The following is a 16257-nucleotide window of genomic DNA, read 5'->3' as shown; positions in this document are numbered from 1 at the left end:
TCCTTTCAGCACCCAATTCTTGTCCAGAGTAATCAGTTTCAATTTATTGGACATTTTTAATGTAGCAATATTTCTTGTTTACTTACAGACTATTTAAAAAGGTCTTTGAAAGGAGACTTAGAAAACAAAGATAAGAGACAGCTAAAGTGATAAGAAACCATGAATTTAATCCTTGGAAGACCATGGCCAAGAATTGGGCTCACTAGTACTACCAGATGTAGCCTCTCTAAAAAAAATTTTAAAGGAAAAAAATAGATGCTTGATATTTTACAGACTTTGAATAAAGATTACTAAACTGTTTACAGTAAAAGCCATATAAGTTAGTATAATTGATCTGATTAATTAAGCCAAGTCAAAGTAATTTTTGCTATAGATATTTTAAATATTACATACAGTAAAATCTTGGCATATGGTATTAGAAGACTAGAAGTTTAAGTAGAATCTGTAATCAAAAATGGAAATCTTAGATAAAGCCACATTTAATAATTCATCCAGAAAGCATTCAAGCATTTTGACACAAATTCTTCTCACTGGTCTTACCATAGCAAAGTGTACAGCGCCAAAGACTGTCCGGTATGTATTCTACTCCTGGAGGACTAGGGATTGCCTGAAACATCCCGGTGTTGTCAAACTGTTGAGAAGAAAGTAGAGGCTTGTTTTTTTATTTTCCCTAGTCACTATTAGAAAATCATTGTGTACCTGCTTTAAGGATTGGGTTGAGAAATACCTAACTCATATTTTTGCTCATTCACATTCTCTTTCCCTGTCTCTGTCTGTGTCTCTCTTAAACACAGAGATCCACACATACCCACAAATGTACTTAAAATAGCATTTCTACTTTATAAAAAAAACTGCCACAAAATGTGACTAGATTGACTCGATGTGGGCAAATATTAAAATCCCACTGCTATTTCCATGCCTGTGATTATTACTGAAAATGTACACACTTCTGATTGAGCACCAGTAGATTAGGTACCACTCATCAGCCTCTGAAGTTGTTTTCTGCAAATATTTTACATTGGCAAATTATCTTTCGTTATAAAAGGTAATTATTTAAACTATTTCCACTGAAATCACATTATCTGTAGAAGGGCACATCTCATGGCCAGAAAGATAGTACATTCATTGGATTAAAAAATGAAGAGCATGTGTTTTTTTACCTGTGAATAAATTTCCTTGACTTATCAAGGAAGCATTTGGTTTTCACATAGTGAATCAACAAGCAAAATAATACCCAAAGTATCCTTTCATTAAAAAAGTGCTCGGGGCCTCAGTTTTGTCATGTATTACCTAAAGATGACAGCTGCATTCCTTCAGAGGGTTGTGAGAATTTGTGAGTAAATATGGAAAGTTCTAAGATTATAAAAGATGTGAAAAGCTGGCTTCTCCCATTATTGGTACTGTTATTATTCAACATTGGATTTCAGGGATCCTGACCACAAAACAGCCAGGAAAATGACAATGTAGTGAAGGAAGTCGTATTTCTTTTCTGACTCTTCACCATCTTAGCTCATCAGGATCAGTATCCAAAACATAAAGTAGTTGCCAAGGGAATTTCTTACCTCAAAAGCATCAAGGAAGATCCTTTCATTAGCAGCCATGACTGCTAGACTGATGTCCAAGCCACTAAACTCCATGGTGGCTGTGATGACAGATGCCATGTTGATAGTTTGTGCGTTGCTGAAAAACACAGCCACCCTCCTCACATTGGTCCCAGCAGAGGTATGCTTGAACACATTCCGGGCCACAAACCTCATTGCACTACCAATATCTTGGACTCCTGTTGGGGGTTGATAATTAATCTGGGACAGAAGTTGGATGAGCTGCTTCTTGCTGTGGTAGTCAAACTGACGGATAAGATAATTGATAGTGAAATCATAGGAAACCACTACCACTCTTGCTCCTACAGGGCAATTATTTGTCCTGGTGTGAAGGCCCTCCACAATGGAAATGATGTGATCACGCATTTCATTAAATCTTGATTCTCCAATGTCAAAGGACTGGTCCAGGGCAAATACCACCTCTGTTGGGTACACTGGACACCTGTCTATAAAAGTGAAAAGATTATAAACTTAAGTTATTTTGTTAGATGAAAAGCTTTTCCCATTCCTTCCCTCCAGTGTTATTGGTTTAAACCAGTCTAGAAACATGCAAGTGGTAGATATGTGGAAAGAAAGAAAAAAAAGTGAAGAAAGGAGTGGGGCTGATGGGACTAGGGTATTTGTGACATAAATCTTTGCATGTGCTCAAACTTAACTCATGCAAAAATTAATTGTATTGCATGTTCATTCTTTAAAAGTAATAAAAAAAGAAATCAAGACTTACTAGAAATTGGGAAAATCCATTCTCAAAAAATATACAGAAACAACATACAAGTGAATCATGATGTAGTGTGTAATATATATGTATATATATATGTACAATGGAATACTACATAGCTATAAGAAATGAGCAGTCATGCAATTTTCAGCAATATGAATGGTACTGGAAGATAATATGTTAAATGAAGTAAGCGAGAAGAAGGAGAAATACACAATGGTATCACTTATATGTGGTATTTAGAATAACTGCATGAAGAAATGCAATGGTCTAAATGGGAGTTGTCTTAAACATCCTTGGCTCCAGAGTATAGTGATGAAAAGGAAGAAAACTAAGTGGAAAAGGAGAAACACAATATGGCAGGATGGGGGCCAGTGACCAAGTAGTTTCAGTGCATTGGTAGTGTTAAAAAAGAATAGAACTCACAATGATCTCAATAAAAATTTTTTAAAAAAGAATAGAACTAAATATTCAAGCCAATGACAACAACAATGGAATCAAGACACTCAAACTTTAACAATCTAAACTTAAAATGGGTGTGTTATACTAGGAGGCTGAGGTGCAGGGGGTGGTATGGGATACACTTGGGGAACATTAGTGGTTGGAGGTCGACACTGGTGGTGTGATTGGGCTATGATTAATTGTATGTCTGAAACCAAAGTATGAAGGACTTTGTAAATCACAATAGTTTCAATAAAATAAAAGTGAAAAAAATGTTCAGAAATAGTCTACTACTACTACTACTAAAGTTAGTTAAAACATGAACAATTATATTTATTCTATACTCACAAAGTTAAAGAGAGTAAGCACTGAGAGATAGGCACAAAAGATAAAGCAAATGTAGATCTGTCCTCAATATACTGGTACAGCATCTAGTTACTGTACTAAAAAGTGTGAAGTAAAGTCACTTTGTGACTACAGAAGAAAAACCTCTTTCCAAGGAGGGAGGAATCTCAGGGAGTCCCTGACTTTTCCCCAATGTAAGTCATGACTTTACAATGACTTTTTCATTAATGATGATTGCATGTAGTAACATTAATATATGGCTAAATTTTAGAAATTTCATGAGGAATCTGTATCAAGCCCAATTTTTAGTTGCCTTTTTTAAGGTTTGAACATAGGAAGAGAAAAAGAAATTTTTTGAACAGACCTATCTGTTGTCTAATCTGACTAACCCCAAAGCAAATCAACTCAGTATCTCCCATATCACAACCACTATCTCAATAGAAAAAATATGTGTCATGTTATAGTTTTATGTATGTATGTATGTATGTATGTATGTATGTATGTATGTATGTATGTATGTATGCATGCATGCATATATTGGTTTTTGGGTCACACCCAGCAGTGCTCAGGAGTTACTCCTGGCTCTATGCTCAGAGATCGCTCCTAGCAGGCTCAGGAGACCATATGAAATGTTGGGATTCAAACCACCAACCTTCTGCATGCAAGGCAAATGCCTTACCCCCATGCTATCTCTCCAGCCCCTAGTTTTATATTCTTAATCAGGGGATTTTACTGTAATTGTGAAGGGGTAGACAAGTACCCTTATGACTGACATTACAGATTCTTTAAGAAGAAGGTGATTTTTATTTTTTTGTATTGTCACTCTTCCCTTGTGTCCAGCAGGCTACCTAACAAAACTTCACTCAAGTCTATGCCATTTTGTGGGCCACTTATATACATATTTTGACATTTTCTGTATGTGGTAAAATTAAAGTCAATGGCTGACAATTTGGAGAAAAGCTTCAAATTATCCTCCTCTTTCCAAAGAACCCATTTCAGCAGGTCTTGAGGTTGACAGAGTCAGTTTTTAGAGGCAACTTCATCTGACGTGTCTGCAGTATCAGGTGGCACCAATTGCAGTCAAGGTCCTAGAAGGTCGTTCATGATAGGAGGACAGGGCCAAGGTGACACAGGGGGAAGAGGAAATATAATGCATATTTAATGTGGTCATGCTTTGTTACCAAATCCTCCAGCTACATAGAATTGCTCTGTGAGCAAGCAAGTGGAAAGCTATGATAGAACCCAGGAAGATTAGTCATGCTGAAAGCGCAGGTTTGATAATTATCATAGTATAATCAAGTTGAACAGCACTGGCAGCTGTAGTCTTCCAAAGCAGAAGTGCTGGCATAAAACAGAGAAGTCTATTTTGTCCATGGGGATGAGAATTTCTTTAAAATTGGTCTTGTCAAGAGGCAGTATTTATTTCATCAAGAAACATGGTTAGAAAACTCACCTTTCCAACAAGCTAAAAGAGAGAGAGAGAAAGAGAAAAGTATATTATATGATACAAATAAAAACAATCCCAATAACCCAAATTCCAAGAAAGGCTGATATTTTTAATCCCTACTTACAAATGATAAACATTACTAAATTATGGTCACACAGGTTGTGGGGCTGCAGGAAGATGTACAGGGAATTTCATTAACTTGTAAACCTTCCTGACCTTTTCTCCTGGTGAGCCAAGACAGCAGACATTGTTTGAAATGTAGAAACCTCAACACTAATCATTGTCTTGAAGAAGCATAATAGATGGGCTTAAAACAAAGTGCAAGATTGCTAAAATCTATTTTCCCCCTTTTTATAGCCTTGTGAGAGTCATTTAGTAGACAAGGTGTTATATTCTTTCCTAATGAGGTGTTATATTCTTTCCTAATCAACATCTGACAAACAAATAATATATACATAAATGCACATATAGTAAATATACATATATCATATACATATATATCATATACAACAAACCCTGGTGTTTGAATTGTCTCCACATTTTTTTGGTTTTTATTTAAATTAATATCTTTAAGCACCATGATTACAAACATGTTTGTAGTTGAATTTCAGTTATAAAAAAGGACACCCCCATTCACCAGTATAATATTCCCACCACCAATGCCCCCATATCCTTCCTCTGCCTCTGCCTGTATGTCTTTACATTTAGACAGATAATGTGTCCCTGTTCCCTAGAGTTTCTCATGAATAAACAGCATCTGGTTTCTTTAAGTGATTTGCTCTGGAAGTACGTGATGAATCAGGAGAAATGTTGGCATATCTTTAGAAAGAATAGGCCTGGAAATTTCAATGGTCATTCCACTCAATTTCTAGGAAGCAAGTGATCCATTTCAATGTGAAAAAAGGTTTTACTCACAATGGCAACAGGCTGACCTTCAATCCATTCTTTCCTATATGCTTCCCTCACCTCAACTCTACTGTGACCTTTCATTTATCTTAAGCTAATGTCCTCTGAAATTCTAACTGCCAGCAGACAGCAACACAACACACAGCCTCCTTGAATTTCAAGGCCTAAATCAGATTCTTCTTCCCTCCTGGGAACATCCCTATATTAATAAATACACAGGCCAGCTGTGAAGCTAGTAATGCATGCTATGGAAACAGTTATACTTAGTGAAGGTCAGAAAAGTGAGGTAACTGAAAAAACTACTTGATATGTTTTGGGGTGAGTCTTTCAAAGGTTGCTTGTCAAAAAACATATCAGTCCCTCTTTAGATGGTTCTACCTCAAGATTTTTATCATTTGGTATCCGTTCATTTATTCGTAATCACTTCTCTCCCTTCATTCCTCCTTAGCTCCTTCCTGAAAACTCAAGACCTCATCCCTGAAAGGCAAAGAACTGGAGTTCAATCCTGAAGGCCTAGATGATGTCATGTACCACGTGAACTCACCCAAATGACCTCTGAAGTCCTGTCACTCAAAATCTCTTTTCACTTGTGTATTTTGGAGTTCACATCAGTACATCAGAACTGAACCTGATTATATAAACTGCACTTTTCCACGCCTATGATTTTCTTGGCTAACGCCTTTCACTCTAAGTTGGGAAACCCCTTGCAGTCCCCAAACCTCCCAGGTGAATTGTCAGCCCTTCCCCCTCATATTGTCTTCCATGGGTTGACCTCATTGATTTTCCTGGGAAGGCCATCAGTTTCTGAAGGAGTTAGATCACACATTACTTTCCCTGACAGTGGCTCTTTATCCCATCTACTCCCTCTGGTCTTCTCCCTCTTCCCTTATTCTAGAAAGCTATCCTACCCCTTAAGAAATAACAGTCTTCCATAAAGGTACTCTCTCTCAGGATCTTTGCCCCATTTGCTTGTTGGCTTCTTTTCAAGTTTACCCACATTCAGTAAGATTTGTCTGCAGTACATTTTTGCTGTTCTTTGGCCCCACTCTTTTTGTTCAGATGTCTTTCTGGGTTCATCCACTTGGTTTCTGTTTCTGTCCCTATATTTAAAATTCCCAAAAAGTTCACCCATCCATGTGGCTTGCAGCTCACAAACATGTTAGTGACGTCATCTCCTAGTCTCCTTACCTGGCTCTAACCATTATCCCAGTCCCATTGCATCAGATGCCTGCAGATGATTTCAATTAGGGGCACAAGTGGGATTTCTCTACTTCTAAGATATTCAAACTCAACAATTTTTTTAAAAAAGTAAATTTTCCTGATAGTTTGCCTCTCCACCTGTGTTCTTCCAATTATTTTAAATTTTAGTTTTGTCATTGTTGCCTTTTCCTTGCCACACACTTGCAATGAATCCATTTTTCTGTGGTACTCAGTAAAGTCTCTTCAATATTTTAATTTTCTTTTCATCCGATTGGAATTGTATAAGTATTATCATCTATCACAGTAAAAGCATGAGGACAAATCACCTAAAATCCTACCACCCTAACACAATCAGTTGTTACAATTTCCTACTTTAATTTCTAGTATGTACTCTTATGTATCTATACTTATGTAAAAGCAGTAAGACAATTTAAATTTGTGCTTTTAAATAAAAATTTTGTTCATCTTTTTCCTGAGTCTTAAAAGCCATATCTGTTTAATTTTCATTAGATGATACATTACAAATAAATTATTTTGAAGTGCATTAATTATAATACATGAATATTTTGTCATAATAGCAATATTAGATTATGATTTGTTCTTTTGCTTTATTTCCTTCGGGTAAGTTTTTAGCAATGAAATCACTGGCTTTTTCTATCTCACTTTCCTTTTTACAAAACCAAAGCCAAACAATTTATTTCTTGACCCCTGTTTTATTTCTTTCTGGAAACTTCCCATGCTACTCCATATTGATCCCTCTTTATCAGGACTAGTGACTACCATCTACAGAGACTATATTTACTAAATAACTAATTCTCCAATGTAAAACCACCCATGATCAACCTTTAACACTATGCTTTCTCTGTAATTTTGTATAACAATTTGTATTAGAGTGAGCTTGTTCATAAAGTTGGTCTCTAATTGTTTCTCTCCCCATATGAATCATACCTCAGGACCTAAGCACAATGCTTTCTAATTTACTTTTACTCCCTCCTTTCACACAAACTCTTCCTACAGTGAGCACTCACAACACTCCTCCTGCAGAAGACACATACCTTCAAACCTGATTTCAATATACTTATTCTGAATACCCACAATGCACTCACCCTAACAGCCCTCATCAATCACTAATAGATACTCTAATTTCATGCCACACAGATACTTACAACTTTTGTTCCGCAGGAAGTGGATCAAGTCACATAACTGTAAATTAGAAGAGAGTAAAGAAACATTACACCTCCGTGTGTATCATGCTTACTTTAGGCCTTGCTTACTTTTCGTTGGGTTTTATTTTATGAATAAAAAGATACTTACAGGATAGGTAGGCAATCCTGGCATGCCTTTAGGACCCTAGAGGAAAAACAAATTATTGTTATGCAAACTGGAGTCTACAGTGATAAATTAAGCTCACAGGAAAAATCCTGTTATTCTTTTTTTTTGGGGGGGGCCACACCCGGCGGTGCTCAGGGGTTACTCCTGGTTGTCTGCTCAGAAATAGCTCCTGGCAGGCACGGGGGACCATATGGGACACCGGGATTTGAACCAACCACCTTTGGTCCTGGATCGGCTGCTTGCAAGGCAAACACCACTGTGCTATCTCTCCGGGCCCAATCCTGTTATTCTTAATGTGCAGCTACTACAGAGCAGTTAAAGCATTCCTGAAGTGGGTGATTATAGTATTTCCCTACTCTATCCAACATTGCAAAAGTATTAACTTCATTCTTTTAGGGTAAAATCAGTTATGCTAATATCTACCCACAGTAAGTTTTATTACTATTTTTTAGGATTAGAAGATTAAAAAAAGTATTTGTTGAAGATATGTATGCTAAGACATGCTACTTGGCAGGTATTTCTCACAAGTTAAGTTAATATTGTAAACAGCCTATTTTTAAGAGAGGAACTTACTGAGGACTAATGAGGGGTATATTACAAATAAAAGTATTTTAAAACACAAGCAAAATTCAATCTCTAATATATAAAAGGATCCAGACATTACAAAGAAGAGGAGCATAGAAATTGATCTAATAAATAATGGAAGGCTATGTACCAAAGGAACATAATTAATGAAGTGAGAAGAATGAGGGAAGATTAATAAAAATAATACAGGTTTTCTATCTTGACAGCTTGAGCTTTCCTCTTCTTTTTTTCTTCTTTCCTCTCCATTATTAAGATAAATAATTTTTGGTTGTTGGTTCTTAACATGTTTGTGCACTGGATTTCCTTAAAGCAATTGATAAATGCTTGATTGCTGGCTTCAGAAAATACTATCACATGATCTCTTCACTGACCTAATTACTTCAGCCAGAAAATTTCTACTCTAAATTAGGTCATCCATCCATTCATTGATTTATATACTCAATCATTTATACATACATACATTTGTCTACATAGCAATTTATTCATCTATCCATCATCCATCAATTCACCTATCTATCCAAGTAGGTGTTAAAATTCTCAATAAATGTGTGATGACTCAATGTATGTTAGTGATATTAACTAGAAATATTGTGGTCACCATGACTCTTCCTACCAAGGAAAACATATTTTATTCTTGACCTAGGAAATTGTTCATCTTAACTAAAATATGCAGAGTCTTATCATTCTTTTACAAGTTATATCAGAAGATAGGAAAGAATGCATATCCACTTAAACAGAGCATGAAACAGTTTCTAGCTAATAATAGAGTAGACAGTGGGATTTTACAGAAAATCAACACTGTGTAGAGAGATTATGTCCTAAAAGGCAAACTATGAGAATAGCTTTGAACAAGACTTTAAGATAAAAGAGAATGAGGCTTAAGGACATAAAAAGAGAAAATAAATGTATTTATTTATAATAATAAATTTATAAATTATAGGGGGCAGTGGAAGGAGGGAAACTCGTCCCCTATGCATTTTCAAACTAGAGAGGGAGGCTGCAGTTGGACCCAGAGGAGTGCATATGCCAGGATTTCTGTCCCTCTTTTACTGTTCCTAACTGGGTAGACACCAAGACTAACCTTCTGCCCAACAGACCACCATCCAGCTCCTCAGTGAAAGACACCCTCTCGGTCCTCATCTCAATGCCTCGACAAAGAACTACAACCAACATGACTGCTGACTCATGCTTGGTGGCCCCTCTCACCCCCATCAAACCGTGGACTGTTGCATGATACCAGAATCAGCTTCAGCAAAACACCCAGTTAAAGGACAATATAGGGTTTTGTAATGCTGCAAAACATGTCTCAAACTCAACTATTACTTGTTTTCTTCAAATAACTTTTTTTCTTTTTTAAGTCCAGTTTTATTTATCTGTTCTATTTTAATGTATACATATTTTCGCTATCCTTATCATTTTTAATGCAAAAATTTTTGGTACAAAAAGCCTTGCCTGGGATAAAAGGGCAGATCAAAAACAGACCACAAAGACTGACTATAACCTGTCATCCTTACCCAGAATAGCACCAGCAATCCAATCCAATATGAAACCATACGCTTTTGTATGGGCACAGTAAATAAGGGGAAACCATAGACACAGAAATAAGATCTTATCCTCTAGGGATAAGACCTCACACTTTTTATAACACAAGGGTGCCTCCCATCCTGGACATGAGTCATGTGGCTACAACCCAGTCTCCAGGATATTGGACAGTTAGTTGAACCCCAAACCCCAGATCCCAGATGTAGAACTGATACAGCTCCGGGCAACACCAGAAACCAACTCCATTGGGAGAATTATAACACCGCTCTGGCACCAACCTGTACCATTTATGATATGACAACGAGGAAATGACAACTTGACCCAAGACCAGGTTGTCCTATCACCTCACCCAACACTGGATGGAAATCAGAAGATGTACTGTCCTTTGAACTACGAAAAATAAGAGCACCATCTACAGAAAACTGACTTTGACAACCGCGACTGGGCAGAACTTTCCTTGGGACCAATAAGGAAAACCCTACCCTAGACTGTAGCCCAGGACTCTTATTTAAAAAAAAAAAAAAGGATTTCTTATTACAGAGGCCCAACTTTGACAACAGAGACTGAGCAGAACCCTTTGATCCATAATATCCCTTACTTTGGCTTAGGGACTGAATGAAAACAGGGAGCATCTGTTACAGAAGACTGAACACAACAACAATGATGGAACAGAAACTCTAGAACCGTAAAGACTCTCACCTAGACCCTGTCCTAGGACCTGCGGAAATACCAAGACCGCTAGCTATGGTGGCCTCATTTTCTCACCCACAACTGAGAGGAAAGTTTCCTGGCACCACATAAAAAGCCCTTGGGATGAGGTAATGAGTATCTATGGAGCCAGGGGTTGATTCCATGATGGTATGTTTCGAGGATGGAGAAGCCCTGAATCTCTTAGGCCACGGGAATTCCCATTCTCCCCCAATGCTTTACTGTGCCTATGAAAAAATAAAAAAGTGGAGGGAATGCCAAACTCTGCCACTTCAGCACCCCTTCTTTTTCTTGCTTTGTTTTGATTTCTTAGTTTTTGACTTTATTTTCCTTCTCTTTTTTCTTGCACTTTTCTCTTTTTACTCCTGTGGTTATTATTTGGTGATTTTTTCTTTTCTTATTAACCACGTGCATTTTTTTTCATTTTATTTTTTTTCTTTTTCTCTTTCTTTTTTTGGTAGTTGCTACCAAATTTTTACTTCCTTTTTTTAAATTATCCTCTTTATCTCAAACGACAACAGCATAGATAATCTACAACAAGCTGTAAAGTGGAGACCAGTTACACTAATATTCTGGGGGGAAAAGGAAGAAGATATGGGGTGCATGCTGGGAACGGAGGTGGAGGGAGGACAACACCAGTGGTGGGAAAACCCCTCATTCATTGTCACTATGTACCATAAATAATTCTGTGAAGAAAAAATTAAAAAAAAAACTGAATTATGAACAGCAAAAAAAGAATAAAAAAGAAAATTACAGAACTAAAAAAATTTATAAATTATAATAATCAAAATGAATTCATAATTAAAATAATAAATTTATTTGTAATAAATTTATTTAAATGTATACCAGACTAACCAGGCCAACCATAAGATCAGGCACACATGGGATTCCTAAAAGAGACCCCCAGGATGTGGAAAGGAGATAAATTCAGACAAGATTAACTAATGAGACTAGACTCTCACCCACATGACTAATTTCTGTTCTTTAAAGCAGAAGAAAGAAAATGATTGTATTAGAGCATTCTTTACAGTAGTTGATTCTTTCTGTCTACAGAAATTCATATATATATATATGTAAATATAGATATTTTTCTACTTTATAAAGTCCCTTGGAGCCAGGCCTATGGTAAAGAAGGTAGGTATTAGCCATGAATGTGGCTGATCTGGGTTTAATCCCTAGCTTCCCCTTTAGTTTTCCTAACACCACCAGGAGTAATTCCTGAGTACAGAGCCAGTAGTAATGTCTAAGCACTGCTGGTGTGGCCCACGAATAAAAATAAATTATTTTGATTAATATCTTAAGGTAAGAAACCCATCTATGTAGTCAGAAAACAATTATAAAGCACCACAGATACGCAAATGAAGGGGATGAGGGGATGGAAAGATTTGCCTGACTTCACTTGTAAGGGGATAAATGAAGAGAGAACCATGATAACAAATCATTACAACAGGAGAGGGTGGGTGGGAGGGAGGCAGGGAGGGGAAAGGGAGAAGGAAGAGAGAAACAGAGAGGAAAGGAGAGGAGAGAGAAAGAGAAAAGAGAAGAGAGGAAAGGAGAGGAGAGAGACAGAGACAGAGAGAGACAGAGACAGAGAGAGAGACAGAGAGAGACAGAGAGAGAAGATAGGAGGATATTGGGAAGGTCATTGGAAATCATGCCTTCTTTCAGAGGTAAAATATCTCTTGCAATGCATTCATAGGATAAAGCTGATATACTTTCAAATCTCTGAGGAGAGGAAGGCAACAATAATGGTTTGGGAAACTCCATCAACTTGTTTCAATAGTGGAATTTTTGCCAGAATGCATTCATGAATCTTATGTAATCTCATCTTTAATTTTTTCATTTCTATCTCTTTTGGGGGGGAGGGGGCACTCAGAGGTTTACTTCTGGCTCTACACTCAGAAATCGCTCATGGCAAGCTCAGGGATGTCTGGATTCGAACTACCATCCTTTCTGGATTGGCTGAGTACAAGGCAAACGCCCTACCGCTATGCTATCTCTTGCATTGAACTTTACAATTTACATTGAATGTTCACATCTAGCCAATTCTCACAGATACCTTGGGTTGACTGACTAACTTAGGAAAGGATATGGTACCCCATTTTAGAGGAAAATTGAAACTGAGAGACCCAGTGACTGGTGCCAGGATTAAGATTTGGACTGAAATTTATCAGAGTTTGCATTGAAATTCCCTTACTTTTAACCCTGTGTTCTTCCCACTGAATATATGAGAAAAAACATATACTATTCAGTTTTCATGAATATACTTACTCTCCGACCTGGAGGGCCAGGGTTTCCCCGAAGTCCCCCTTCTCCTTTGGAGCCTGTCATGTACTGCAGACAGGAATATGCATTAGTTTCCACAGAACTGTTCCATTAGATTATATATATATAAAACTCATATGTAAATATTATATATAATAAATGCACACATGTTAATTTTAAGAAAGCAACTATTGATTCAAGTAAACTGCTTAATTATAAAAAAGCTTGATCATTCTTAACCACTGGTAAACAGCCATTTTCCTCTTAGCCTTTTCTTTTAATGGCATGTTTTGTTGTGGTATTGGATGAGCATTTAAATTTAAATCAGCCACAAGTTAGGATTGACATTCTTTTTAAAAAATAAAAACAGGCACAGTGTATTCTTTAAACGTTTGGAGAATACAATGTATAAGCAGCATGGAATTGCTATAAGTCAGATTCGCTCACTTCTTAGCATTGACTGCTTTTAAAAAATATGTTTAAAGGAAAGGTAGCATATTGGTTGCTTTGATAACTATTCAATAACAATCACTATTGTTATTTTGCTTTTCTTAGATTTTTTTTAGAAATTATTCATATTAATAGAAATAAGATAAAATAATATAATATAAATATCATATTGCATATAAATACCCCTATTAATATATAGTTAATATAAATATATGTATACAAAAATATATCTATATTATTTATATTAATAGAATATTATAGATTATATTTTATATTTAATTTTATTTCATATTTTATATATAAATATACACATTTATATTTTATAAATAGAAATTCATTTATAATATATAAAATATACATTTATATAAATATAAAATATAAAAATTAATATATATAAAATATAAATGTATAGAAATATAAAATATAAGATTTATAATTTATAAAATACAAATGTATATATATTTATATATATAATATAAATATAAAATATATAAAAATAAAAAGGTAATATATATTTATATATAATATGTATACAATAAAATATTTTATGTTTTATTAAAATAAAATAAAAATGAACCTATGATATACAATGGATCAAAGAAGAAAAACATTTCCCACCAACATCTGAGACTATGGATGTGCAGTTGTCATTTCTATACCTCAAGGTGATGGATATGATCATAATTAACTTTATCCAGCCAGATGGAAAGTAGTTGCTGAATTCCATCTCTTTCACACTGATAATGACCACTGATACTACATTTGAATTTTAAAATGGAAGGATGCTTGTCTCAGCAGTTTGTTTCTAAACAAGTCTAGCACTCCACTGTGCACTTTACCATAGCTTTCTCTCAAATGAATAACCCATATGACCTTGGGCATGAGTCCTAGAATTCTCAGAAAATTCTCAAAGGCATAGTAGGAGGTGAGAAGTTATATTTCCACCCACAGGGTTAGCATGAGAGATTTTACTGTGTATTTTAGAAAAACCTGGAAAGCACTGACATTTCTTGGAGCAGCCAGTTATCAATTTATAAATCCTCATAATAGTCAAACTCGTGAAACAAGAGACTTTTAGAGATTAAAGAGACCTGAGGTGTCTTAAAGTTCAACTCATGTTATAGAAATATAGACTCTCAAAAGGTGCATTGAAGGTCATAGAGCTAAGAAGTGGCATTTTAGGTATTCTTGGTTTGGATCTGTAATCCAGGCTTATTACCACAACATAAAAGCAAAAGCCTTCCAAAGATATATTTATTATTTTTAGAATTATTGGTGACTTACTGCTAGTCCCTTAAATCCCTTGGGCCCGGGTACCCCAGGAGTTCCAGGATCACCAACATCACCCTAAAGATTCAAACATAAAAAAAATCAAGGTATTAAAATATTTGCTATGATTCTTGTTCTTCAAGCCTTTTTCTCTTTTTAACTTGTACTTTCTCTTTCTCTCCTTTTGCATATTTCTAAGTAATTTTAAAAAGTGAATCCATGTCACAAAACTTTTTCTATGAAGGTTTAAAAATGGTCAGAGCAATAGTAAGTGGATAGAGCATTTGCCTTGCATGCATCTGACTTGGGTTTGATTCCAGCACTCTGTATAGTCTTCGAGTTTACCAGAAGTGATCCCTGATTGCAGAGAAATAAGCAAGCTCTGAGAACTGCTGGCTGTGCTCCCAAATCAAAAATTTAAATATAAAAAATAATTCTCTGCAGTACAAAATTTAATTGATTTTATATTGCTATATTACAGATAAAGAATTAAAGATTGTCTTCTGTCACTTGAAACTAATCCATATATTTATTCTTCAAATGACCTTTATTTTCCATTAATACTAACACATACAGATATAATTATGATTACATAGGATATATACATATATAATATATTACATTATACATATTACATAATATGCAAGACACATAATGGCATGTATAATGTATCAAACATATGTTATGCATTGTATGTAATATGTTACAATATATATGATTATAATACATAATATGATCAATATAATTTACTATCTATCCAATTAATTTTAAAATTCTACAGAAAAAGTGCTTGAAAACCAGGGAAACATAAAGCTCTAACTCTATAAAAGGCTAAATAATTACTCCCTTTTTAAAATTTTTATTAGTTTTTCTTTTTACACAGCAACGGCTTACTCTTATTTCTATGCTCAGAAGTCATTTCTAATTGTCCTCAGGTTACAATATAGGGTGACTGGGGTCAAACTTGGGTTGGCCACATTCAAGGCAAGAGTTTTGTACACTGTGCTATCTCTCTGCCTCTGATAATTACTTCCTAATTCACAAATCATTTCTGAGAGTGTAAGGTAAGGAAAAATGTATTGCCTTTGGTGAGAAAATACTATTTGCATGTATTTATCAGTATGCTGTTTTCATGCATGAAACATATAATGAAACATGAATTGTCAATAAATTAGAAAAGTAGCACTTTCCAGTGAAAACTTGTGTTGTAATTGTCATTGCTACAGCCTTTTTTATATTTTCTATTCTACCAAAGTGGGGGAAATCTTTTTTTTACTTTTGGGTAACTCATTATTTAAGCCACCTTAAGGCTAGAGACAGATAGTTCAATATGCTGAGCACATGCTTTGCATGACACTGCTTGGACCCTCCAAGCAGGGCCAAGAATGGCCCCAGAGCAAAGACAGAAATATCTCTGAACTCTACTATGTGTGGCCCCCAAACCAGAA

At 35.6% G+C, this 16257-nt stretch overlaps 1 protein-coding gene across 1 annotated transcript in view; it reads right to left on the bottom strand.

Annotated features, from left to right (window-relative positions):
• Positions 1 to 16257, bottom strand: part of COL6A5 (collagen type VI alpha 5 chain) — a 105677-nt gene that overhangs the window by 36870 nt on the left and 52550 nt on the right. The window contains exons 27-33 of the mRNA XM_049766087.1: positions 14825 to 14887; positions 13097 to 13159; positions 7973 to 8008; positions 7825 to 7861; positions 4559 to 4570; positions 1563 to 2047; positions 541 to 631 (exon numbers count right to left, since the gene is read on the bottom strand). Of these exons, the coding sequence (XP_049622044.1) occupies positions 541 to 631; positions 1563 to 2047; positions 4559 to 4570; positions 7825 to 7861; positions 7973 to 8008; positions 13097 to 13159; positions 14825 to 14887 (787 nt within the window). The remainder of the gene's footprint in view (positions 1 to 540; positions 632 to 1562; positions 2048 to 4558; positions 4571 to 7824; positions 7862 to 7972; positions 8009 to 13096; positions 13160 to 14824; positions 14888 to 16257) is intronic.

This window comes from Suncus etruscus, chromosome 20 (genome assembly GCF_024139225.1).
Source record: "Suncus etruscus isolate mSunEtr1 chromosome 20, mSunEtr1.pri.cur, whole genome shotgun sequence".
In the NCBI taxonomy this organism is placed as follows: domain Eukaryota; kingdom Metazoa; phylum Chordata; class Mammalia; order Eulipotyphla; family Soricidae; genus Suncus; species Suncus etruscus.
Note: the sequence above shows the minus strand (reverse complement) of the source record. Positions and strands in the feature narration are given on the sequence as shown.